General features: G+C 42.5%; 1 protein-coding gene across 2 annotated transcripts in view; it reads left to right on the top strand.

The window, feature by feature from the left end:
• kiaa0232 (KIAA0232 ortholog) overlaps window positions 1-25,532 on the top strand; it is a 159,261-nt gene that overhangs the window by 55,792 nt on the left and 77,937 nt on the right. For both annotated transcript variants that reach the window (XM_072256272.1, XM_072256271.1), the window contains exon 3: window positions 10,979-11,116. In XM_072256272.1, the coding sequence (XP_072112373.1) occupies window positions 10,979-11,116 (138 nt within the window). The remainder of the gene's footprint in view (window positions 1-10,978; window positions 11,117-25,532) is intronic.

Raw genomic sequence — 25,532 nt, 5'->3', positions numbered from 1 at the left:
GGGAGAATGACAGCTGTCTTCAAGTTGGCAGATAAAGTGTCTGCTTTCAAAGCCAAACTGGAACTGTGGGGATGGCGAGTGGACAGGGGCATATTTGACATGTTCCGAACATTAGCTGGGATTTTGGGAGAGACTGAGGCTGCATCGTCCTTCTCACAGCTGGTGCGCGATCACCTATCTTCGCTGTGGACAGAATTTGAGCATTACTTCCCAACCGCAAATGACCCAAGACGTGCAAAGGAATGGGTCCTTGACCCATTTGTGAATGTCCCTGGTGAATCATCTATGTCAGTGCGGGAAGAAGATCAACTCCTCGAGCTTGCAAATGATGGTGGGCTGAAAAGTATGTTTGACATAACATCTCTGCCGACATTCTGGATCAAAGTCAAGGCTGAATATCCTGAGATAGCCACGAAAGTACTGAAAACATTGCTTCCATTTCCAACATCATATCTCTACGAAGTGGGGTTTTCTGCAATGAATGCAACGAAAACTAAATTGCGGGATAGACTGTACATAAGGAACCCCCTTCGAGTATCGCTGTCTCCCATCACCCCTTGATGGGACTGTCTTGTTTCAGGGAAACAAGCCCAGGGCTCCCACTGATTCAGGGATATTGGTGTGTTGCAATGATTTTATATGTTCATACGAGGGGAATATGCGCTGTGTTTAATATCCAAATGTTACTTAAAACGTTACGATGCTATTGACTTATTAGTGACTTATAATTGACTTATCACTATATTCATGGGAGGAAAATATGTGCTGTGTGTTTAATATTAAGTTTGTTAGATAAACCCTTTTAGAAACGAAATTGAGTGTATTAGCCACTTATAAGTGACCTAGAGTCACCTATATTCTGGTCGTGATTAACAATCCCCACCCCCAGTGGGCTGGTCCACAAGAATATTGTCAATATTAAACCAGTCTGCGGTGCAGAAAAGGTTGGGGACCCCTGTAATAAAGGATCGACCGTATTGAGTATTCATTCAGAAATGGTGACCTGTATCTGAGATAACTCCTGCAAGAGCAGGGAAGTTTGTGCAGTTTTCACTTGCCAGAAAAAGGTCAGTTCCTTTAAGCCGTTTTATTTCCTTCGTCATGAATCCTTTGAAGAATCAGCAGTAACACCACGTCTTCGAAGAAATCCATTTCCAGAGAAGTCTCTCCTTATTGACTGTGTAAATCACTTGGACTTTCGAATTTACCTTTTTAAGAACTGTTCCAGAGTTGACGTATAGCAGTTCACTTCTGGTTAAGTTAGTCGTTGGAATACCTTTCTCTATTCTTGAACAGAGTTTAATAAATGTTTGTTTTTTTTTTATAAAACCTGACTCCATTGATAATTCATTGTTGCCAGTCACGTGGAAAAGTGAACTAGTACACTTTGGAAGCTCTTATTTGAGGCCAGGGTTAATGGCAGGATTTTTCAAAGTGTGGAAGAACAGAGGTATCTTGGGGTCCATATCCCGCAAAGTTGCCACACAAATTGTTAGGGTAGTTAAGAACATATACAATGTGTTGGCCTTCATTATTCAGGAGATTAAATTCAAGAGCCACAAGGTAATGTTGCAGCTCTATAAAAATCTTGGAGTATTGTTCAGTTTTGGTTGCCTCTTTTTAGAAAGAAAGTGGAAGCTTTGGGGAGGATGCAAATGACTTGGGCAGAAGATTAAAAACGTCTGAAAGCACGTACCACCATGCCTAAGATCAGCTTCATCCTCACTGTTATAAAAATTGAATAGTTCTTGAGTACAATAAGGAAGTTTTGCCTCACCTTGAAGAACTGTTTGGTGCCCTGAGGTAAGGGAGGTGGTGAATGAGCAAGTGTAGTATTGCTGTCACTTGCCAATATGTGCCAGGTGGGAACTTAGTGCGGGGGGGTGGGGGGGTGTGAATGTACAAGGGATTCACAGAGGCAATGATTGCTGTGGAAAGCGGAGAGTTATGTGGAGGTGTAAAGACATGTTTGGTGTTAGAATCCCCTTGAAGGTGGCACAGGTTGCAGAGAATGTTGTGTTGGATTCGGAGGCAGGGTAGGAAAAGGTATAGTCAAGATCGCCATGGTATTTGGTAGGTTTATAGAAGATGTCAGTAGACAGTTTAGATCTTCTTATAATGTGCTAAAGGAAAAACAAATTGGATGCCACACATAGAGGGTTGACTTGGTGAGAGGGCTGTTTATTTGTTTTGAGTTTTAACCACATTACTACCTTTACTGGTTTTCATTTCTTCTTTGATAATCTTGTTATTGTTATATGAGAAGTTTGTTTTTATATATATGTAATCATAGAGCTGTGATCATTATTGATTTATTGGACTACCTTAAAACATTTTGTTTTAATTCACAGAATGGATATTGATGGTAATGTTAAGATCCATTGTCCTTGAAAATGTTTTAATGAGTTGCTGAATCAAGCTCTGCAGCATTTGTAGTGAATAGACTTAACAGAATTTTTACCTGTTAAGAATAAAATAAAAGAATGATGATTTTTCAAGTCAGTAGTTGCAAATTAAACATGCTTGCTGTTCTTCGTCATCATACCATTAGAGGTTGTGTATTTTAGGAGGTGTTGTAATGGAAATATCTGATGGGTAATGTAGCAACGTGGTTTGTGGGTGGAAGATGTCTATGTTTAAGATGATGAATAGGGGTCCAGATTGTGGGGAATGCTTAGTCCTGGATGAGTCCAAGCATTTTGAGAGTTCTTGGAGCTGTGCACATCCAGGCAATTTGATGACATTCTCTAAAGTTATAAATAATAAGATATGGAAGGTGAGTCACTAAAATACTTAAGCCCCTAACCAGTCCTTGCGTTCATTTGAGATCAAAGAGACAGCAGATGTTGGAATCTGGAACAAAAAAAATCTCAAATATCTCAAAGGATTAAGTCACATCTGTGGAGACAAAAGATACAAGTTATTGTCTCAAGGTCTTGTGCAATTCGATGCTTTGGATCAGACTGTGCATCAGGTTGACTTTCCATAGATGCTGCTTGACCCACTGAATTCTTAAAGCATAATGTATTTTTTCATTCGATTATTCATTCTAGTAGGGTTCAGTTAGTTCTGTGATCAGTAATTCTCCCTTTGTAACCTAAAGATTTTTACTCCTCATGTATGTGAAGGATGTAAGAAATAAAGTCAATTCAATTCAATTCAGTTTTGAAAATTTGCTTTTGCTTAATGAATTTTGTATGTTCCCTGTAGATTTAGGATTAATGGTTTTAGAAGAAATAGCTTCTAAACTGCTTGCCACACCATTGGAAGGATGTAATTGTGCTGAAGAGAATACAGAGGAGATCTATCAGGATGTTGCCTGGACTAGAGGACTTTAGTTTTCAGGAGAGATCGGGTAGGATGCATTTGCTCTGGAGTGAAGGAGGTTGGGGGGTGACCTGATAGAAGTATAAAAAATTAGGAGTGATATATACAGGGTAGGTACTTAAACATTTTTGTTCACAATTGTGTAAACAAGTTCAGAGATTTAAGGTAAGATGGTGGAAGTTTAAAGTGGATCTGAGGGGAAAGTTTTTCACTCAGACAGTGGTTGATATTTAGAACATTTTTCCAAAGGAAGTGATGGGGGCTGTAGAATCACAATGAAGTGGAAGCGCGGCAAGCGGGCAGGGGTTCGTGCTAGGCTGAAAACAAACCCTAGCCAGCCGGTTCTCCAGTCCATTCTGCTCTCCAATGTCTGCTCCTTGGACAATAAATTGGACTACATCCAACTCTAGTGGACTACTCGGCGTGAGTCTAGAGTCTGCTGCGTTTTTGTTTTTACAGAAACGTGGCTCAGCGACAGAGTTCCGGACGCCGCCATTCAACTAGACGGGCTTGCTTTGTTTCAGGCCGACAGAGAAGCAGCTCTGTGCGCTAAGGCTCGCGGTGGTGGCTTGTGTGTATACATCAACACGGAATGGTGCAAGAACTCTGTGCTAGTCTCTAGTTACTGCTCATCGCTAGTGGAGTTTGTGACTGTTAGATGCAGACCTCGGGAATTAACCACTGTCCTTGTAGTCGGTCTGTACATTCCCCCCAGCGCTAATGCTAAGGAGGCGCTCTGTGAACTGTATGGGGCTATTAGCGAACTGCAGAACGCATATCCTGATGGACTGTTTATTGTTGCCGGAGACTTCAACCATGCAAATCTCAAGTCAGTGCTCCCCAAATTCCATCAGCGTGTGGACTGATCATCAGCGAGAGGGGCGAACGCGATGGACCTTGTTGATACAAACATCCCTGACGCATACCGGGCAGATCCCCGCCCTCACCTTAGTTACTCAGACCACATCTCTGTTATGCTAATTCCAGCATACAAACCGCTCGTCAGACGCTCCAGACCAGTTCTGAAGCAGGTGAAAACCTGGCCAGCAGGAGCCATCTCTGCTCTTCAAGACTGCTTTGAGCACACTGACTGGCACACGTTCAGGGAGGCTGCAACCGATGGCGACTCCATCAACTTAGAGGAGTACACAGCATCAGTGACTAGCTACATCAGCAAGTGCATTGATGACGTCACTGTGTCCAAGACCATCACTATACGCTCCAACCAGAAACCATGGATGACCGCAGAGGTGCGTGTGCTGCTGAGGACCTGAGACTCCGCCTTCAGAGCAGGTGACAAGGCAGCCCTAACAACAGCGAGGGCCAAACTGTCCCGGGCCATCAGAGAGGCAAAGCGTGCACACGCCCAGCGAATCCACAGCCATTTCCAGGACAGTGGCGACATGCAGTGCATGTGGAAGGGCATCCAGGACATCACCAACTACAGGACAACATCACCTGCCTGTGCTGGTGATGCCTCCCTCCCAGATGCGCTGAACAACTTCTATGCTCGTTTTGAGGCGGAAAATGATGTGGTGGCGAGGAAGACCACCCCTCCTCCCAATGACCAGGTGCTGTGTCTTACCGTGGCTGATGTGAGGAAAACTCTATGCAAGGGCAACCCACGGAAGGCTTCTGGACCAGACAATATTCCTGGCAGAGTGCTCAGCGGATGTGCAGACCAGCTGGCAGATGTTCTCACTGATATCTTCAACATCTCTCTGAGCAGCATCGTCATTCCAACGTGCTTCAAGGCCACCACCATCGTCCCAGTGCCGAAGAAGTCTCTAGTGTCCTGCCTCAATGACTACTGTCCCGTTGCACTCATATCCATCATCATGAAGTGTTTTGAGAGGCTTATCATGAGGCACATCAAGACCCTGCTGCCCCCCTCATTGGACCCCCTGCAGTTCACGTATCGTCCCAACTGCTCAACAGGCGATGCCATCGCCACCACCCACCACCTGGCTCTCACCCACTTGGACAAAAAAGATACGTACGTTGGAATGCTGTTCATAGATTTCAGTTCAGCATTCAACACAATCATTCCTCAGCACTTGATTGGAAAGCTGAGCCTGCTGGGCCTGGATATCTCCCTCTGCAACTGGATTCTAGACATCCTGACTGGGAGAACTCAGTCAGTTCGGATCGGGAGCCCTCAGTCAGTTCGGATCGGGAGCAGCATCTCCAACACCACCACACTGAGCACGGGGGGCGGGGGGCCCCCAGGGCTGTGTGCTCAGTCCACTGCTGTTCACTCCTGCTGACTCACGACTGTGCAGCAACATCATTAAGTTCGCCAGTGACGCGACTGCTGGGTCTCATCTGCAAGAACGACGAGTCAGCGTACAGAGAAGAGCTGCAGTGGCTAACGGACTGGTGCAGAGCCGTCAACCTGTATCTGAATGTGAATAAAACAAAAGAGGTGGTTGTTGACTCCAGGAGAGCATGGAGTGACCACTGTCTGGTGAACATTGATGGCTCCTCCATAGTGATCGTTAAGAGCACCAAATTTCTTGGTGTTCACCTAGAGGAGAATCTCACCTGGTCCCTCAACACCGGCTCCGTAGCCAAGAAAGCCCAGCAGCGTCTCTACTTTCTGCGAAGGCTGAGAAAAGTCCATCTTCTACCACCCATCCTCACCACATTCTACAGAGGATGTATCGAGAGTATCCTGAGCAGCTGCATTACTGCCTGGTTCGGAAATTGCACCGTCTCGGATCGCAAGACCCTGGAGCGGATAGTGCGGTCAGCTGAAAGGATCATTGGGGTTTCTCTTTCCGTCATTACAGTCATTTACACTACATGCTGCATCCCCAAAGCTAACAGCATTGTGAAGGACTCCACGCACCCCTCATACAAACTCTTCTTCCTCCTGCCATCTGGCAAAAGGTCCCGAATCATTCGGGTTCTCACGACCAGACAGTTTCTTCCCCCAAGCCGTTAGACTCCTGAATTTCCAGAGCCTAGTCTGACACCGACCTACATACATACATACATACATACATACACACACGCGCACACACACACCCCTGAACACCACTCCCTTTGCAATTTTTGCTAATTTCTTTCTCAATTCCTGCTAAAACATTATATACATTTACATAATTTATTATGTTGTAATTTGTCCTTTACTGTGCCTATTGTCTTGTTTATTAATTATTGTACAGTCTTGCACTGTTTTGTGCACTCTATGTAGTCCTGTGTAGGTCTGACGTCTAATGTAGTTTTGTGTTGTGTTGAGGAACGTTGTTTTGTACTGTAACAGCAGTTATGGTTGAAATGACAATAAAAGCAACTTGACTTGACTTTAAGAGACATCTAGACAGGCATTTGAATAGGCAGGGCATAGTAGGATATGGACTCAAATTGGATTAGTATAAGTGTGCATTCGCCATAGACATGTGAATCGAAGGGTCCTGTTTTGTACTATGTAACTCTCCGACATAAGGGATAATATATAATGGAAAACAATGAAATGGCTGAGTTTTTGAATGAACATTTTGGTTCTGTTCTGTTTTCACAGAAGAAGATACAAGTAATGCAAAGGAATGGTAGGGAACCAAGAGTCCAATAAAAAGGAGGAATTAAAGGAAATAAGTGTTAGAAATAGCGCTGGAGAAGTTAATGGAATGGAAAGCCCATTTATCCTCAAGATCTGATGGTCTTTGTTACAGGGCAGTAAGAAAAGTAGAGATAGAAATAGTGGATGCATTTGTGTCAGTGTACAAATTTGTAAAGATTATGGAAGAGTTCCTTCAACTGGAAATTGGCAGATATAACTACACTACTTTGAAAAAGTGGAAAAGGGAAAATGGGGAGCTGCAGGCCAACCAGCTACATTATTAGTGAAGATGCCATTCTATTATAAAGGATGTGATTCCAGAACACTTGGAAAATACAAAGTGTATAAGCAGGATTAGACATGGTCAACATGGCTTTATGAAAGAGCAATCACATTTGACAAGCATTCTTGAGGATTTTTCGAAGATTGGAAGGTATGTGCTGAAGAGGGGTATACTTACCAAAAGGAGTGCAAAGAAGATTCATCATACTGATTGTTGGGCTGACAGGATTGTTGTATGAGGAGAAATTGGTTTAACTAGATTGGTAATTAGTGAAATTTAACTGAGATCACATAAAAACTTAGAAAATTCAGGGCCAACAACAGGAATTCTGCAGATGCTGGAAATTCAAGCAACACACATCAAAGTTGCTGGTGAACGCAGCAGGCCAGGCAGCATCTATAGGAAGAGGTGCAGTCGACGTTTCAGGCCGAGACCCTTCGTCAGGACTAACTGAAGGAAGAGTGAGTAAGGGATTTGAAAATTCAGGGCCACATAGTTTGAATGGCTAAGGAGAGTGGAGACTAGAATGAGAACTCATAGAATACAAGATAGGGCAGATTTGAGACTGTGGGAAGGAGGATCACCATAATGAGGTGATAGGCAGGTGAGAGGAAGAGGACGGATAAGAGGGGAGCCAAAATGGGAAATGGAAAACGAGAAGTGGGAGGGGAGAGAAATACTGGAAGTTGGGGAAATCAACGTTTATACTGTCAGGTTGGAGGCTATGCAGACGGAATATGAGGTGTTGCTCCTCCAACCTGACAGTGGCCCCATTGTGGCGTTCCTCAAATTGTTGTACAGGTATAGTTTAATTCTGGAGTATTTTTTTTCAGTTTGACTTTCAGGATGTAGTTTTTTCACCCATTTCTTGAAAATGACTGGATTGATTTACCTGAGAGTGGGGAGCTTGGGAGGAGACTAAAATAAATTATCCCTCTGACATTTCAGACTGTAGATCTTTGTAACTGTGTTAATTTTATCCTTGACACTTGTGTTCAGGGCTTTGCCATTATTGGAGCTTCTCCTTCTCCTAAGCTGATTAGTTTTCTTCTGGATGCAGCAGGAGTGCAGAGTTTTGATTTGATTTCTTGATGTAAGATTACTTAACCTTTTCCTTTGACTGGTGGTTTCATTTAACAGCATTTAGCATTTGAAGTGTGCATTCCAGACAGACGTCGTAATTTTAGGTCCATTGATGCTGATCAAAAGCGTTCATTGAACCAAGTTTGGTCCCCTGGTTTGATGGTTACGGTTGTATTGCAGAGAAGGTTGGTCATAAAATTGTTGGATTATTTTTGTGGATTAAGGTTGTATTACTACTAAGGCCAGCAATGCTTCATGGATTTCAGTTTGACCCGCTAATTTTGTATCTAACGTATCTAGTATGATAGGGCTACATAGCATGAAAGATCATAACATAAGAACATAAGAAATAGGAGCAAGTGTAGGCCATCTGGGCCATCGAACCTGCCCCACCATTCAATAAGATCATGGCTGATCTGTCCATAAACTCAGCTCCATCTTCTTGCCTTTTCCCCATAACCCTTAATTCCCCTACTATATAAAAAACTATCTAACTGTATCTTAAGTATATTTAGTGAAGAAGCCTCAACTGCATCCCTGGGCAGAGAATTCCACAGATTCACCACTCTCTGGGGAAAAAAACAGTTCCTCCTCATCTCCATCCTAAATCTTCTCTCCTGAATCTTGAGGCAATGTCTTCCAGTTCTAGTCTCACCTACCAATGGAAACAACTTGCTCTGTCCGCCAGAGAAAGCAGGATCTCCCAGTGGCCACACATTTTAATTCCACATCCCATTCCCATTCTGACATGTCTATCCATGGCCTCCTCTACTGTAAAGATGAAACCACACTCAGGTTGGGGGAACAACACCTTATATTCCATCTGGGTAGCCTCCAACCTGATGGCATGAACATTGACTTCTCTAACTTCTGCTAATGCCCCACCTCCCCCTCGTACCCCATCCGTTATTTATTTTTATACACACATTCTTTCTCTCACTCTCCTTTTTCTCCCTCTGACTATACCCCTTGCCCATCCTCGAGGTCCCCTCCCCCCCGTCTTTCTCCCCGGGCCTCCTGCCCCATGATCCTCTCAATTCCCCTTTGCCAATCACCTGTCCAGCTCTTGGCTCCATCCCTCCCCCTCCTGTCTTCTCCTATCATTTTGGATCTCCCCCTCCCCCTCCCACTTTCATATCTCTTACTAACTCTTCCTTCAGTTAGTCCTGACGAAGGGTCTCGGCCTGAAACGTTGACTGTACCTCTTCCTAGAGATGCTACCTGGCCTGCTGCGTTCACCAGCAACTTTGATGTGTGTTGTTTGAAACAACTTTCCTACTACTATCTTATCTATCCTCTTCAAAATTTTGTATGTTTCTATAAGATCCCCTCTCATTCTTCTGAATTCCAGAGAATATAGTCCCAGGTGACTCAATCTCTCCTCATAGGTTAACCCCTTCATCCCTGGAATCATCCTGGTGAACCTCCTCTGCACTGCCTCCAAAGCCAGTATATCCTTCCTCAAGTATGGAGACCAGAACTGCACACAGTACTCCAGGTGTGGCCTCACCAATACCCTGTGTAGTTGCAGCATGACCTCTCTGCTCTTGAATTCAATCCCTCTAGCAATGAAGACCAACGTTCCGTTTGCCTTCTTAATAACCTGATGTACCTGCAAGCCAACTTTTTGTGTTTCATGAACAAGCACTTCCAAGTCCCTCTGCACAAAAGTGTGCTGCAATCTTTCACTATTTAAATAATAATCTGCTCTTCTATTATTCCTTCCAAAGTGGATGATCTCACATTTACCAACACTGTATTCCATCTGCCAGACCTTGGCCCACTCAGTTAACCTATCTATATCCCTCTTCAGACTCTCTACATCCTCTGTACAGTTTGCTTTTCCACTCAGTTTAGTGTCATCAGCAAATTTTGCTGCGCTACATTCAGTCCCCTCTTCCAAATCATCAATGTAAATGGTGTCCTTGGTGTGAGGATAGGACTTAATTTTGATAATGCTTGCTTTATCTATCATAATTAATGCACTAAACATCAGGAAGACTAAGGAATTGATTGTGGACTTCGGGAGGGCGAAGTCAGGAGAACACACCATTTTTTTTGAGAAGTCAGTAGTAGACAGGATCTACCCCGGGCCCGACACATTGATGCAATCACAAATAAGGTATACCAGCAGCTGTACTTCATTTGGAGTTTGTGGACATTTGGTATGTCACCAAAACCTCAAGTAAAATTTATGCAGATGTATGGTGGAGAGCATTCTGTTTGGTTGCACCACTGTCTGACATGGAAGCTCCTGTGTGCAGGATTGAATCCGGCTGCAGAGGGTTGTAGACTTAGCTAGCTCCATCAGGGGCACAGCCCTCCCCACCATTGAGGACATCTTCAAAAAAATGGTGTCTCAAGAAGGCAGCATCAACATTAAGGACTGTCACCATCCAGGAAATACCCTCTTCTCATTACTACCATTAGGGAGGAGGTACAGGAGCCTAAAGACCCACACTCAACGTTTTAGGATTAACTTAATCCCCTCTGCCTCTGCCTGTCCATCCCATGACAGAAATTGTCTTAGTCCTGTATTTTTTTGCACAATTTACTAGATTTTGTTTGTAACTTATAGTGTTCTTCATGTCTTACACTGAACTGCTACCACAAAACAACAAATGTCATGGCATCTGTCGATGATAATAAACCTGAATCTTATAGATCAATCTGTTGGGTTTTCTATACATTAATTCTTGCACTCTGATTTTATGAAACAGGAAAATGACATCTTTTTGGGTTGGGAGAAAGGAACATCCAAGAAATGGGGAAAAGGGAAAAAAAAGTGTTCAGACCTGAGTCTTGAGGAAATGAAGAAACAGGCTGCTGTTCAGTGTCTGCGTTCTGCCTCTGATGAAGTAAGTGCAACTATAAAACCAAACATCTTAAGAAAATTGCTGTGAGAGCATAATTTTGAAAGAAATGTTTTACTTTTATTCTGCTCTGCTCAATTTGAAATTTTTTTTCCTTAATTGCACACACAGAAACAAAACAGAAAAGAGCAAGAAACACTCACAACATGCTGGAGGAACTCAGCAGGTCAGGCAGCATCCGTAGAAAAGATCAGTCGATGTTTCGGGCCGGAACCCTTCGTCAGGACAAAGAGGGAGGGGGCAGAGGCCCTATAAAGAAGGTGGGAGGAGGGTGGGAAGGAGAAGGCTGGTAGGTTCCAGGTGGAAAAACCAGTAAGGGGAAAGATAAAGGGGTGGAGGAGGGGAAGCAGGGAGGTGATAGGCAGGAAAGGTGAAGAAGGAATAGGGGAAAACACAATGGGTAGTAGAAGGAGGCGGAACCATGAGGGAGGTGATAGGCAGCTGGGGGAGGGGGTAAAGTGACATAGGGATAGGGGGAGGGAATTACCGGAAGTTGGAGAGTTCTATATTCATACCAAGGGGCTGGAGACTACCAAGACGGTATATGAGGTGTTGCTCCTCCATCCTGAGTTTCGCCTCATCATGGCAGTAGAGGAGGCCATGTATGGACATATCTGAATGGGAGTGGGAAGCAGAGTTGAAGCGGGTGGCCACTGGGAGATCCTGACAAAGCGGAGGTGCTTGACGGATGCTGCCTGACCTGCTGAGTTCCTCCAGCGTGTTGTGAGTGTTGCTTTGACCACAGCGTCTGCAGATTATTTTGTGTTTAGAAAAGAGCAAGAGAAAGCCATGCAGCTCTTTTGAATTTACTCTTATTTAATAGCTGATTCTCTCCTCTCTCTCTCTCCTCTCTCCTCTCTCCTCTCTCCTCTCTCCTCTCTCTCTCCCTCTCTCCCTCTCTCCCTCTCCCCCTCTCCCCCTCTCCCCCTCTCCCCCTCTCCCCCTCTCCCCCTCTCCCCCTCTCCCCCTCTCCCCCTCTCCCCCTCTCCCCCTCTCCCCCTCTCCCCCCTCTCCCCCCTCTCCCCCCCATTCTCTCTCCTTCCCCCCTCTCTCTCCCCTCCCTCTCCCTTCTCCCCCTCCCTCCCAGATTTAGACCTTCTCCCTATACCTGTGGATACATCGTATGTCTATCTCTTTTTAATTTATATTTAGCATTTGAGTCTTCAACATCTGAGGTAGAGAATTTCACAGATTCACCATCATCTGAATGAATAAAGCTTTTGCTCAGTCCTTGAAGATTTCCCCTATACTGACACTGTGATCTCTTGCCATGATACCATATCAGTGTATCTTGCCAGTCTGCTTGTATAAAAATCCACTGTATATTTGCTTTGTCTTTTAAATCAGAATTTATTCAATTTATGCTTTGTTAACCTTAAAACTGATAGAAAACATTTTAATTTTTTTGGAATCTTGAGGCAATTGGGATTGAAAATTGTATTAAACTCTGAAATGCTTGGATTGCAGGGTCATGATTCGGGGATTTATTTAAAATTTTGTTTATCAGGAGTTCTGGTAATATCTATTGTTAACCATGATAACTATGGCAAGCAAAGGCACATAGAAATGAGATAGGATGGAATCATAAATTAAGTAATCTTCCAATCTTGTGATCCCATGATCTTTTATCACTTAATCAGCTGCTTAAAAGGAGCATGGTATTTCCTTAATTGTAGCAGGAAAAGAACATGATCAATCTCTATCAATATTTGTTAACAAAACATTGACTTTGTACATTATATATTTCACAACAAAATATGGAGAAAACCTTTTTAAAGCCCAAACAGATTTTATTCTGATACTTAATATCTTTCAATTGCTTTTCATTTTATTTTTTTCATTTTAAAATTTTAATAAATTGTCTGTGGGGCTTATTTGAAGGTATCAGAAAGTAAAAACCTTTAATGTTTCATATTTGTTGTTCATTCCCTTATATTCTGGTGAATATTTCAGTCATCATCGAAGTGTTAGCTGGGAGATACTGGCAGATTTTCATTTAGTTTCCCTATATACAATAATGTACAGGTGAATAGTTTTGTTTTTGAACATTTGGATAAAATTGAATCATGATTTGTTTTTTTTCTAGTCAAAGTTCTATAATTCTGGTGCTTTGTTTTTTGTTTCCTAGAATATTGCAATATTTTAGTTTTGTCAGGGAGATAAAATTCCCCCGGTTTGAAGGTGATTTATGAGAGACAGTTTCATTCTTGTTTATATTCACCATATAGTGTTCACCGTGAAGGTGAATAAAATTTTCAACTTGTACTCTGTCCAGCTAAGTCATATGTATTTGAATTTGCCATGATTGAGGAACATGGAAAAATGCAATTTTTAGACAACCCAAAGCGTTTCACAAATTCTGAAACACTTTGAGAGCATGGTTATTGTTGGAATGTATAATATGCTGCCATTCTGATTGTAACAGAAGCATTTAGACTCAATGCAAACTGCAGCCGTAGGGAATCATTCTGCTTTAAGATACCATGTGGATTGGCAGCTGATCTTCATAACAGCTGTTTAATCTGCTTCTGACGTTCTTCATGTTAAAGGCATTTATCTGTCATGCTGCACAAGTGCTATCCCTGATTAAGGGCACCACTGGATTCAGTGAAGCACAGAAGTCAGACTTGTCCAACACCCAGAATTATGCCTTGATAAAGAGAAAAGTTTCATTGTGTTAGACATGCTTTTCAATTACTTGTGTTAATATTTGCAATAATTGTTTTCTTTTAGCTCCTTATATATATATACTTACCAGGTTTACTTAATTGTGTAAGCACGAGGAGGAAAATATTTTGTTCCTTGCATTCGCTTTCAATTGTAACCACTAAATTTTCAGATGGTTCACCCTCTTGGATTTTACTGGCTGACTGTTACATTGTGTTTTGATTTCTTTTTGAAAGTTTAAGTCAATGAAATATTTTGTTTATCAAGATCTTGATCACCCTTGATTTGGTTTTGTCAGGTCTGAGCAACTCCTTGTGTGCTTTGGATTTCTGTTTGGCTGTTGGAATTTTGTGAACTTGGACAGTGAATTCCACAGGTTCACTACCCTCTGGCTAAAGAAATTCCTCCTCATCTTTGTTGTAAATGGATGCCCCTCTATTCAGAGGCTATGCCCTCTTGTCCTTGAGCCACCCCACCCCAATGTAGGAAGCATCCTTTCCATGTCAACTTTATAGGCTTTTCAATATCTAATAGATTTCACTGAGGTCCCCTTCATTTTTCTAAACTCTAGTGAGTATAGGCTTGGAGCCATCAAATGCTGCTCATACATTAATTCTATCAGTCCTGGGACCCTTGCCTCTAATGTATTGATGCAAATGATGCATTTTACAGTGTGTTTTGTTGTTTCCATGTGTATGTGACAAATAAAGTTAATATTTTAAATTTTTAATCTTAAAAAGATCTTTGCTATCCTGTGCTGCATAATTTCTTTACTGTCAACTCTCTTCTGATCATCCTTTCGTTGCTCCTTTTTTTGGCTTTTTGAACAGTGACTATTTATCACAATTAAGGCCTCTAATTTGATCATGGAAGAGAATCGAGCCATAATTTGAAATTACCGAGAGGTGTGAATTATAAATTCCATTTTGAAATTGGTCGTCTTTGATTCGAGGTCTTGTAACTGCAGCATGGCAGAGATTCATGTCACTTATCACTTTAGCTGGAAGCATAATCAATGACAGTTGCTCATGCAATAACTTCCAACCTTCTTATACTTTCACTTCAATAATTCTAATGGAGGATATATTTTCATACCATGTTTATTCTAAAGTTCACTTCACCAAATTAAAAAAAACAAGTGAAAATGGGTATTCTGTGTTCTTTTTAGGTTAGCTTTGAATATTTTTATTCCAGTAAAAATTAATGTAAACAGGGTTGAGCTTGGTAGCTCAATCATGCTAATATTAATGTTTTTTAATGAAATTTGTGCAGAAATAGTATCTGTGGATCTGTTGTCAAGGTATGGCAATGCATCCCCCCCCGTACTATTTGTTTAAAATGAGTTGGGAGGGCAGGGATAAAATGCTTGTATTTCACCGCAGAGCAATCTCCCAAGGCATTTTTGTGTCATAGTAGTACCTCAAAAGTGTGACTGCCACAAGGCATGGAGTTTCTGCATAAATATTAATAGATTTAATGTACTGGTTCGCTACCCTAAAATGAATCATTGTATTCAAGAAATATGGAGTGGCAAGGTAGCATAGTGGTTAGCTCAACACCTAACAGTACCAGTGACCTGGGTTCAGTTTCTGCTGCTGTCTTTAAGGAGTTTGTGCGTTCTCCATGTGACCACGTGGGTTTCCTCCAGGTGCTCCAATCTCCTCTCACAGTCCGAAGACATACCAGTTGACAAGAGGTCATTGTAAATTGTCCCGTGATAGAACTAGGTTTAAATTGGGGGAATACTGGGCGGTGAGGCTCGAAGGGCCTATTCTGCGCTGTATCTCAATAAATAAAAATAAAGAAAGCAACAAAATAGGACATATCCAAAAAGGCAGACAAAAATAAATGGATTATACAGGGAAAAGGCTAAAAATTTAAGTTGCAGTTTCAAAAAGAGTACTAATCTTCATGCTGTTGATGAAAAATCTGATAATGATAAGAGTGACACAGGACTGTGTAGCCTAGGAGTTCAAAATGAGTTTGAATGGCATTTCAAAGATACTGAACTGAAGCCAGCAGATATCCTACAAAGAACTTATCCTGGGGAAAAGATGACTTCTGTAGGAATGACATTCATAACAATGAAATATAACAACCAACAAGCCCCATTGTGATTAAAAACAGGAAGCCCTGTTTTATGGGGCTGTGATAGGCTTTGACAACTACAAATTGTTTGGAGATTCACCTAGCATTTCCATGCCACATCCCTCCTGCAACAGAGATAACTGAAAGTGAATTGAAGGTACTGGATGATACCACAGCAGTGTTTAAGGATGGCATTGGAAGACTCACATATCAAGGGTGAAATAGTGTTAAATGAAAATGTCACACCTGTTATGTTACTTCTATTTAAACATTCCATTGGTTAACAACAAAGAATCATATTCTGGAAGAATTAGAGAACTTTTATTTACAGAAACAAAACAAACACATCTTGACCCTGCCACATGCTGATACATTCAGGCAAACCCCATGCATGCTCAGTGCTGTCCAATCATGTATTGGCACATCATTGCACGTGATATCACCACAACACCCAAGTTTACAAAGCCCGTCCTGTTCCTTATACCTTCTGTGATAAAGTTGCTAGTGAGCTAAATCGCATGGAGGCTGAAGGAATTCTTCCCATGGCCAGGTGGCACCCATGAGCAATGCCAGTTGTTCCAGTAAAGCCAAGAAAAGTGGATATGGCAGGATCTGTGGGGATTTTATGTTCACCATCAACTTTGTACTGAAAGTAGATCGATGCCCTGTGCCCAGGATAGAGGATATTTTTGCAAACTTTTCTGAAGGGAAGCACTTCAGCAAAGTGGAAATTAGCTGAGGCCAACCAACAGGTGGAGATGGAAGAAAAGTCCCAAGTGTTTCTCACCATTAACACCCACAAAGGGCTTTCTCGCTATAATAGACTTATTTTTTGAGTAGCATCTGAACGTGTAGTCCGGCAGACAACTATTGACCAGGTGCTGTGAGGTTGTCCAGACACTCAATGTTACCTGGATGACATCATTGTTACTGGTGAATGATAAGGAGCATCTCGAAAATCTCAAGACAGTGTTAAAAAAATTAGAAGATTATGAGCTCAGAGCACAATGCAACAAGTATGAATTCTTTAAACTAAGCATCACTTTCTGTGGTCACACCATTGATACACAAGGTTTACATAAATGTGTTGAGACAATTCAAGTAGTGATGGATGCCCAAGGCCAAAGGACGTGTCACAGTTGTGGTCCTTTTTAGGATTTGTCAATCACTTTAATAGACTCCTGCCAAACCTGGCTACTGCGCTCCACTCTTTGATCTCATTACTACAGATCGGGAAGAAATGGGAATGGACAAAGCAGTGTGAGTTGCCTTTCAAAAAGGTAAAGGAAATGGTAATGTCAGACTCTATAATCACACATTTTGATCCACATTGTCTAGTAAAGCTTGTGTATGATGCTTTGCCTTCTGCTATAGAAGCAGTCATGTCACATGACTGAAGTGAACGTCATTAGTCTTTGTAAAGCATTCCCTTAACATTGCAGAGAAGATAAGTGCACAGACTAACAGAGGCCTTGAGTTTGCTTTGAGCTGTAAAGCATTTCAACCAGTACCTGTATGGGAGAGTGTTCATCCTGATTTCTGATCATCAATCACTAGCATCCATTGTCAGTCTACAGCTGTGACAGTTGGGGGCTCCTCAAACAAGAAGGTTCGATGTTTCACTCCTCAACAAGCAGTTCTGGCAAGGGACTACAGGGGTGATCAAAATGAGTAGTTGGAAAGGTTAAGGACAGAACGGTACAACTTTCCTACACAGTGGAGATTGTGTCTGATATCATCTGGAGATGACAAATTGATCAGTTGAGGAGAGCAGCGTCAGTTGTTCCAGGGAAACATATCCAAAGCAGTCGGAACCACTTCCTAGAATCAACTTCTACAACCACTGTGGAGGAGGTCCCAGAACTGGAGATTGTTTCACAGCAGAGTGACCCACCTTGTTAGGAAAGTCGTTGTCTAACAAGAGTAAGAAATCCTCCATATAGAGTAAATCTTGAGGCCCATATGTGACAACTTAAGATTTACTGTGCTATGGATGTCTGTATAGTAGTTGTATTATGTAGTATGCTCTGTATATAGTTGTGATACATTCCACAATGAGTTGGAGTTTGTAGCTAAGCAGGGAAAAATATTGAGTATTTAGTATTTCAGTAACATCTGAGTAACATTGTAAATATGTAAATATTCTGCCATGAAGAGGTACCTGGGAACCCTATCTCGATTGCTTCCATAACTCCAGGATTCTCTCTTCCACCTGCAATGGACCTATCTGATACTTTATCTTCCATCAGATTCACATTTTCAATGCTGATTCTTCACCTTTCTCACATACATCAAGGATCAGAAGAATGCCTGTTTACAGACTACAGAATCTGCCATCTCCAGAGCTGGTAGGCACAGACCTCCCTAGACTGTGATCCCTGCTGCCGATCTCAATGGTTCCAACAATCTCGGGAAGATTCAAAACCCGACTCCACTACCATCAGTGAGAGTTCCAACAACCTCAGAAACTTTCGAAATACCTATTTTGCGACCTCCAACTCTGACACCAGTCTGGACCTTAATCGACAGCACCTCCAGGCTGGGGCTTTATGTGCTATCACTGGAGCCCCAGTCTCTCCTTCCCCCACCATCACTCTGCAATCCCGTGTCTCTCAGGTTCCACCGTCAGCTCTTGGGTCCTCAGAGACTCCATCTTCCTCCCACCCCACCTTCCCTGAAAACCCCAACCCTGTTCTCAGACACTACCAACCCTCTTCCCCCCTCCCTTCTGATCCCAGCTCTATCTGTGCTGGGTCTTCATTATTCCCTCTGACCTTCCCCTTTCTGAGGTAGAATGTTCTGTTCCCAGTAAGGGCCTTACCATTGTACCCCTGCGCCCCCACCTCAGTGAGTTCTGTGTCCACCATGACCCTGATCTCCTCTTCTGGGAGGTTGCTGAAGAGATAACAGATGCATTGGTCATGATCTTTCAAGAATCACTTGATTCTGGCATGGTCCCACAGCACTGAAAAATAGCAAATCCAGTTTTTAGGAAGGGAGGAAGACAAAAGAAAGGAAATTATAGGCCAGTCAGCATAACCTCAATGATTGGGAAAGTGTTGGAGTCTGGATGAGGTTTCAGGATACTTGGAGACTAATGATAAAATGAGTCAAAGTCAGCATGGTTTCTGTGAAGGGAAATCGCACCCGACAAATTTGCTAGAATTCTTTGAGGAAGTAACACGCAGGGTGGACAAAGGAGAGTCAGTGGATGTCATTTACTTGGATTTTCAGAAGGCATTTGATACCACACATGAGGTTGCTTAACAAGATAAAATCATATGGCATTACAGGAAAGATACTGGCATGGATAGAGGAATGACTGAAAGACAGGAGGCATCGAGAGGGAATAAAGGGGGCCTTTTCTGGTTGGCTGCCAGTGACTAGTGCTGTTCCTCAGGGCTCAGTATTGGGACTGCTAGTTTTCACATTGTCAGTGATTTGGATAATAGAATTGATGGTTTTGTGGTAAAGTTTACAGATGATACGAAGATATGTGGAGGGGTAGATAGTGCTGAGGAAGCAATGTGATTGCAGCAGGAATTAGATGAATTGGAAGAATGGGCAAAAAAAGTGGCAGATGAAATACAATGTTGGGAAATATACAACAATGCATTTTGCTAAAAGGACCAAAAGTGCAGACTATTGTCAAAATGAGGAGAAGATTCAAACGTCAGAGGTGCAGAGGGACTTGAGAATCCTTGTGCAAGACTCCTAGAAGGTTAATTCACAGTCTGAGTCTGTGGTAAAGAAGGCAAATGCAATGTTAGCATTTATTTCAAGGGGAATATTTTAAAACAAGGAGATAATGTTGAAGCTTTATAAGACACTGGTCAGGCCGCACGGAGTATTGTTAATAGTTTTGGGCCCCATATCTCAGGAAGGATGTGTTGTCATTGGAGAGAGTCCAGAGGATGTACACAGGGATGATTCTGAGAATGAAGGGGTTAACATATGAGGAGCGTTTGGCAGCTTTGTGCCTGTACTCACTGGAATTTAGAAGGCTATATGGGGATCTACTTGAAACGTACTGAATGTTGAAAGGACTGGATAAGGTGGATGTGGAGAAGATCTTTCTTCTGGTGGGGGTATCCAGAACTAGAGGTCACAGCCTCAAAATTGAGGAGTGACCTTTTAGAACAGAAGTAAGGAGGAGTTTTTTTTTAGCCAAAGAGTGGTGAATCTGTTTAAAGCTGTGCCAGAGACTGTGATGGAGGCCAAGTCCGTAGGTGTATTTAAGGCAGAAGTTGATAGTTTCCTGATGGGTCAGGGCATCAAAGAATATAGTGAGAAGGCAGGTGTGTAGGGTTCAATGGGATCTGGGATCAGCCATGATGAAGTGGCAGAGCAGACTCGATGGGCTGAATGGCCTCATTCTGCTGTTATGTCTTATGGTCTTTATATCTCCTTCCTCAGCAAGGACTCTCCAGCCCAGTTCGATGACCCCTTCTCCCATCTTCATCCCTCCTCCTTTCCTGGATACCCAACTCTGGTCTTCTGCTTGCTCTGGAGTTTTTCGTTGCTAACTGTCGGCGAGACATCAACCTACTCGACATTACCACTCCTCTCTCCAATTCTAACCTCACTGCTTTAGAACCACTGCTGTCCACTCTCTCTGCACTAATCCTAACCTCACCATCAAACCTGCAGATAACAGGGCTACAGTAGTAGTCTGGCAGACTGACCTTTACCTTTGTTGCTTGGTTTTCCAGCATCTGCATATTTTCTCTTCTTTGTAAATACGTTGCTTGATTAAGCATCCTTTGTTTTCATAATTCTTATGTAAAAGTATGTGAATGGCATGCATTATTACATCACAACGTCATATCTGCAGGCCTCACTAAAGAAAGCAAACTAAGGACACTTTGTCCTGGCTCCGTATTTTCCTTTCGATGAGTTTTGTGTTTTGGAGTTACAAAACATAACACTTTCACATCTAAACCAGTCTCAAATTGCCTCCTGATGTATCTTTCATTTGTTTGGCATGATTTTCCTCATTAAATTCATCCCAAAAATCAATTTTGTCTAGTGTTAAATAACTCTTTATCTTGTTTCACTCTATGGCTTTGTATAAATTTCTATTTTTCAAAATATTTATGTCGAAGATGGATAAGTTATTGATTGTCATTATTAAGGTAGTACCACTGATCTGCTTACTAATTTTTTTTTCAGCCAATCATCGATTTGGGCAGCAATTTGTGATGGGTACTTTCAGTACACATTGGGAATAGCAAAAGCTAAATTTTTGTTTTAATTCACAGATGAGTGAAACAACATAGCTTGTATTTATAGTGACTAGAATTCGATTAAACTATTGAATTGCATATCAGCTAAGTTAGTGTTTCCCAACCTTTTTTTTAGCCCTTGCCCTCCTAAAGCACTTCTATACTTATCAACGCCCCCAAAGCACCTTCATATTTGCCAATGCCCCTGTTAGGCACAATATACTTTCTGGCACCCTCATAGTGTAAAAACATGTCTACCATATGCTAACGTGAGAAAAATTATTCTGTTTTAAATTTCTGTCTTTAAATCAAGCTTACACAGTACCTGTGTGCTGTATAGCGGTTTCAATATCAATGTGATCCTTGAACTTGATGGTTTTTAGCAAGAGTTGAAATGTCTGTTTCAAGTTGTGACAGCAAAAGTTCCTATGCATTCCTATGTCCAAGCAATTTTTGTGTTTTGTATGTGATTCAGTGCACTGAAGCCTCTTTCAACAAGGTAGGAGGATGGAAATGCAATGAATAGCAGTTTGGCTGTCTCCAAAGACCAGGAAATTTTGTATGACAATGTAGACACATACCACAAAAGCTAACATTTTTGAAAAGCATTTTTGCTTCTTCATCATTCTAAATTTTAATAATTTCTTCTTGCTAGCTTTCTTCCTGTTCTTCCACCGTGCAAAGAAATGCATTAATTACCCAGTTCAGAATTTCCAGATCATTCAAATCCTTGAATCGATCTTTAAAATCCTCCTTCAGTGACTGCAGGTGTAAGCAGTACTCTTGCAAATCACTGTCTGAAAGAGGGTTCCATACTTACCATACAGGGAAACTGTGAAAACATTCCTCTCCCAATGTTTTGCTTATATATTTACAACCTTCTGATTAAAAATAGATCTTGCATTTTTTGCCTGGATTAAATTGAAATTCTCAACCTGCAGTTTCATATTTAGAATGTTCATTTTGTCTTACAGTTCAGCTAGGTACACCACATCTCGCATAGCAGTTCAATCTTGTTTCCCAAGCTCTTGCCAATTTTGAGCAAATTTCAACCACGGTATCAAAAAGATCAAAGAAATGTTTGACAACACTTTGACAGCCTATGCACTTCATTGTGAAGAAGCAAGTGTTCAAACTATTCATCGTTATCTTAGCATAACTGTCGAAATATTCTGCTGTTTAATGGATAAGTTTAAATTTTGTTGATGACAGCTATTACTAGAGTTATGCTTGAAAAAAGTCACTGGATGAGGTTTTCAGCTGCGAGATGCTGATGATGAATTGCACAAAGGATTGCAAACTGACTGGGAATTTCTTTTTTCATAAATGCCACTAAACCAGCATGGTGACCTGTCATATAAGGTGTTCCACCTGTTGCACAAGAAATCATGTTCCTAATCAGCATACTTTTATCCTCAGTATACATTTTGAGCTTGTCGTAGATTGTTGTCTTTAACTTTTTACAATAGAGAATCTCTTCATAAACTTTTCCAGTTTTGATAAACCATACATATGCCATTACCAATGCCTTGTTGTCTTGCACAGTTGACTGATGCAGTTGTATTCCAAATTCAGTTTTTTTTTTGTGTAGCTTTGTGCATAGTTGATACACAATGTCTTCACTCATCTCATTAATACGACAGGCTACATAGTTATTACTCAGAGGAATTGATTTTAAAATACTGGTATCTATTTTGAGAACAGTGAGCATTTCTGATACAGCAGGCATTATTAATCTTTCACCAATTGTATGAGATTTTCCACACTTGGCTATCATTTTGGAAATGTTATAAGAAGCAATGAGATCACTATCATGGTCATTTTTAGCTTTCTTGGCAAATGACTCGAGTCTGCAACACTTTTCAAATGCTTCTTTCATCTTCTGGAACTGAGTAATACTCAGGCTGTCTTTTATGGAAGTGTTGCTGCAATCTTGATGGTTTCATGGCCTCATTAGACAGTGCAGTATTACAAATAAGACACATGAGGCATCACTGATCTGATGGAAATGGAATAAACCAATACTCCAGATATGTAACATTGTATTGACACACTTTCTGTAGTTTGTTTCATAGCATGATAAGCATTCAAGGTTCCACTGCCTTCAGACTCTCAGAGGTCACACTGTATGTATGTATCCATCATTAATGGAGCTAAATTAAAACTAAAAACTTAACACAAACTGGGAATGCCAATTGGAGGTTCACGACAGCAGTGAGTTGACACGGATTGAACAATGGTAGCGGCATGCAAAGAAGTGGCACGGTGAAAATTACATTCACAAGGATTCAGATTGGAATCTGAATGTTAGTCGGGATAGAGCTGGTGTTCAGCAACACACATAAAAGTTGCTGGTGAACGCAGCAGGCCAGGCAGCATCTCTAGGAAGAGGTGCAGTCGACGTTTCAGGCCGAGACCCTTCGTCAGGACTAACTGAAGGAAGAGTGAGTAAGGGATTTGAAAGTTGGAGGGGGAGGGGGAGATCCAAAATGATAGGAGAAGACAGGAAGGGGAGGGATGGAGCCAAAAGCTGGACAGGTGATAGGCAAAAGGGATACGAGAGGATCATGGGGACAGGAAGTTCGGGAAGAAAGACGGGAGGGGGACCCAGTGGATGGGTAAGGGGTATATTCAGAGGGACAGAGGGAGAAAAAGGAGAGAGAGAGAGAAAGAATGTGTGTAATGAGAGAAAGAATTTGTAGAACAATCTATATTCCGTGCCTATTCTGGTATCTGCCCCCCACTTTTCCTTCGCTACATCGACGACTGCATTGGCGCTGCTTCCCGCACACATGCAGAACTCGTTGACTTTATTAACTTTGCCTCCAACTTCCACCCTGCCCTCAAGTTTACCTGGTCCATTTCCGACACCTCCCTCCCCTTTCTAGATCTTTCTGTCTCTGTCTCTGGAGACAGCTTATCCACTGATGTCTACTATAAGCCTACTGACACTCACAGCTATCTGGACTATTCCTCTTCTCACCCTGTCTCTTGCAAAAACGCCATCCCCTTCTCGCAATTCCTCCGTCTCCGCCGCATCTGCTCTCAGGATGAGGTTTTTCATTCTAGGACGAGGGAGATGTCTTCCTTTTTTAAAGAAAGGGGCTTCCCTTCCTCCACTATCATCTCTGTTCTTAAACGCATCTCCCCTATTTCACGTACATCTGCTTTCACTCCATCCTCCCGCCACCCCACTAGGAATAGGGTTCCCTTGGTCCTCACCTACCACCCCACCAGCCTCCGGGTCCAACATATTATTCTCCGTAACTTCCGCCACCTCCAACGGGATCCCACCACTAAGCACATCTTTCCCTCCCCTCCCCCCCCCGCATTCCGCAGGGATCGCTCCCTATGCAACTCCCTCGTCCATTCGTCCCCCCCATCCCTCCCCACTGATCTCCCTCCTGGCACTTATCCATGTAAGCAGAACAAGTGCTACACATGCCCTTACACTTCCTCCCTTACCACCATTCAGGGCCGCAAACAGTCCTTCCTGGTGAGGCAACACTTCACCTGTGAGTCGGCTGGGGTGATATACTGCGTCCGGTGCTCCCGATGTGGCCTTTTATATATTGGCGAGACCCGACGCAGACTGGGAGACAGCTTTGCTGAACATCTACGCTCTGTCCGCCAGAGAAAGCAGTATCTCCCAGTGGCCACACATTTTAATTCCACATCGCATTCCCATTCTGACATGTCTATCCACGGCCTCCTCTACTGTAAAGATGAAGCCACACTCAGGTTGGAGGAACAACACCTTATATTCTGTCTAGGTAGCCTCCAACCTGATGGCATGAACATCGACTTCTCTAACTTCCTCTAATGCCCCACCTCCCCCTCGTACCCCATCTGTTACTTATTTTTATACACATTCTTTCTCCCACTCTCCTTTTTCTCTCTCTGTCCCTCTGAATATACCCCTTACCCATCCTCTGGGTCCCCCCCCCCTTGTCTTTCTTCCCGGACCTCCTGTCCCATGATCCTCTCGTATCCCTTTTGCCTATCACCTGTCCAGCTCTTGGCTCTATCCCTCCCCCTCCTGTCTTCTCCTATCATTTTGGATCTCTCCCTCCCCCTCCAACTTTCAAATCCCTTACTCACTCTTCCTTCAGTTAGTCCTGACGAAGGGTCTCGGCCGGAAACGTCGACTGTACCTCTTCCTAGAGATGCTGCCTGGCCTGCTGCGTTCACCAGCAACTTTTATGTGTGTTGCTTGAATTTCCAGCATCTGCAGAATTCCTGTTGTTTGTGTTGGTGTTCAGCAAGCCACCTTTATGTTATTCCAGTTCACACAAGGTCTCATAATCCCCAAAGATGGCTTTTGACAGCACATATGAAGCTGAGGTTGCTTTGAACACCTCAAGAGGAATCCTCAGGGTTGGCAGGTTCATTGATTGGCCCTATTTCACTGTTTGGTTCCG

Source organism: Mobula birostris, chromosome 4 (assembly GCF_030028105.1).
Source record: "Mobula birostris isolate sMobBir1 chromosome 4, sMobBir1.hap1, whole genome shotgun sequence".
NCBI classification, from domain to species: domain Eukaryota; kingdom Metazoa; phylum Chordata; class Chondrichthyes; order Myliobatiformes; family Myliobatidae; genus Mobula; species Mobula birostris.
Note: the sequence above shows the minus strand (reverse complement) of the source record. Positions and strands in the feature narration are given on the sequence as shown.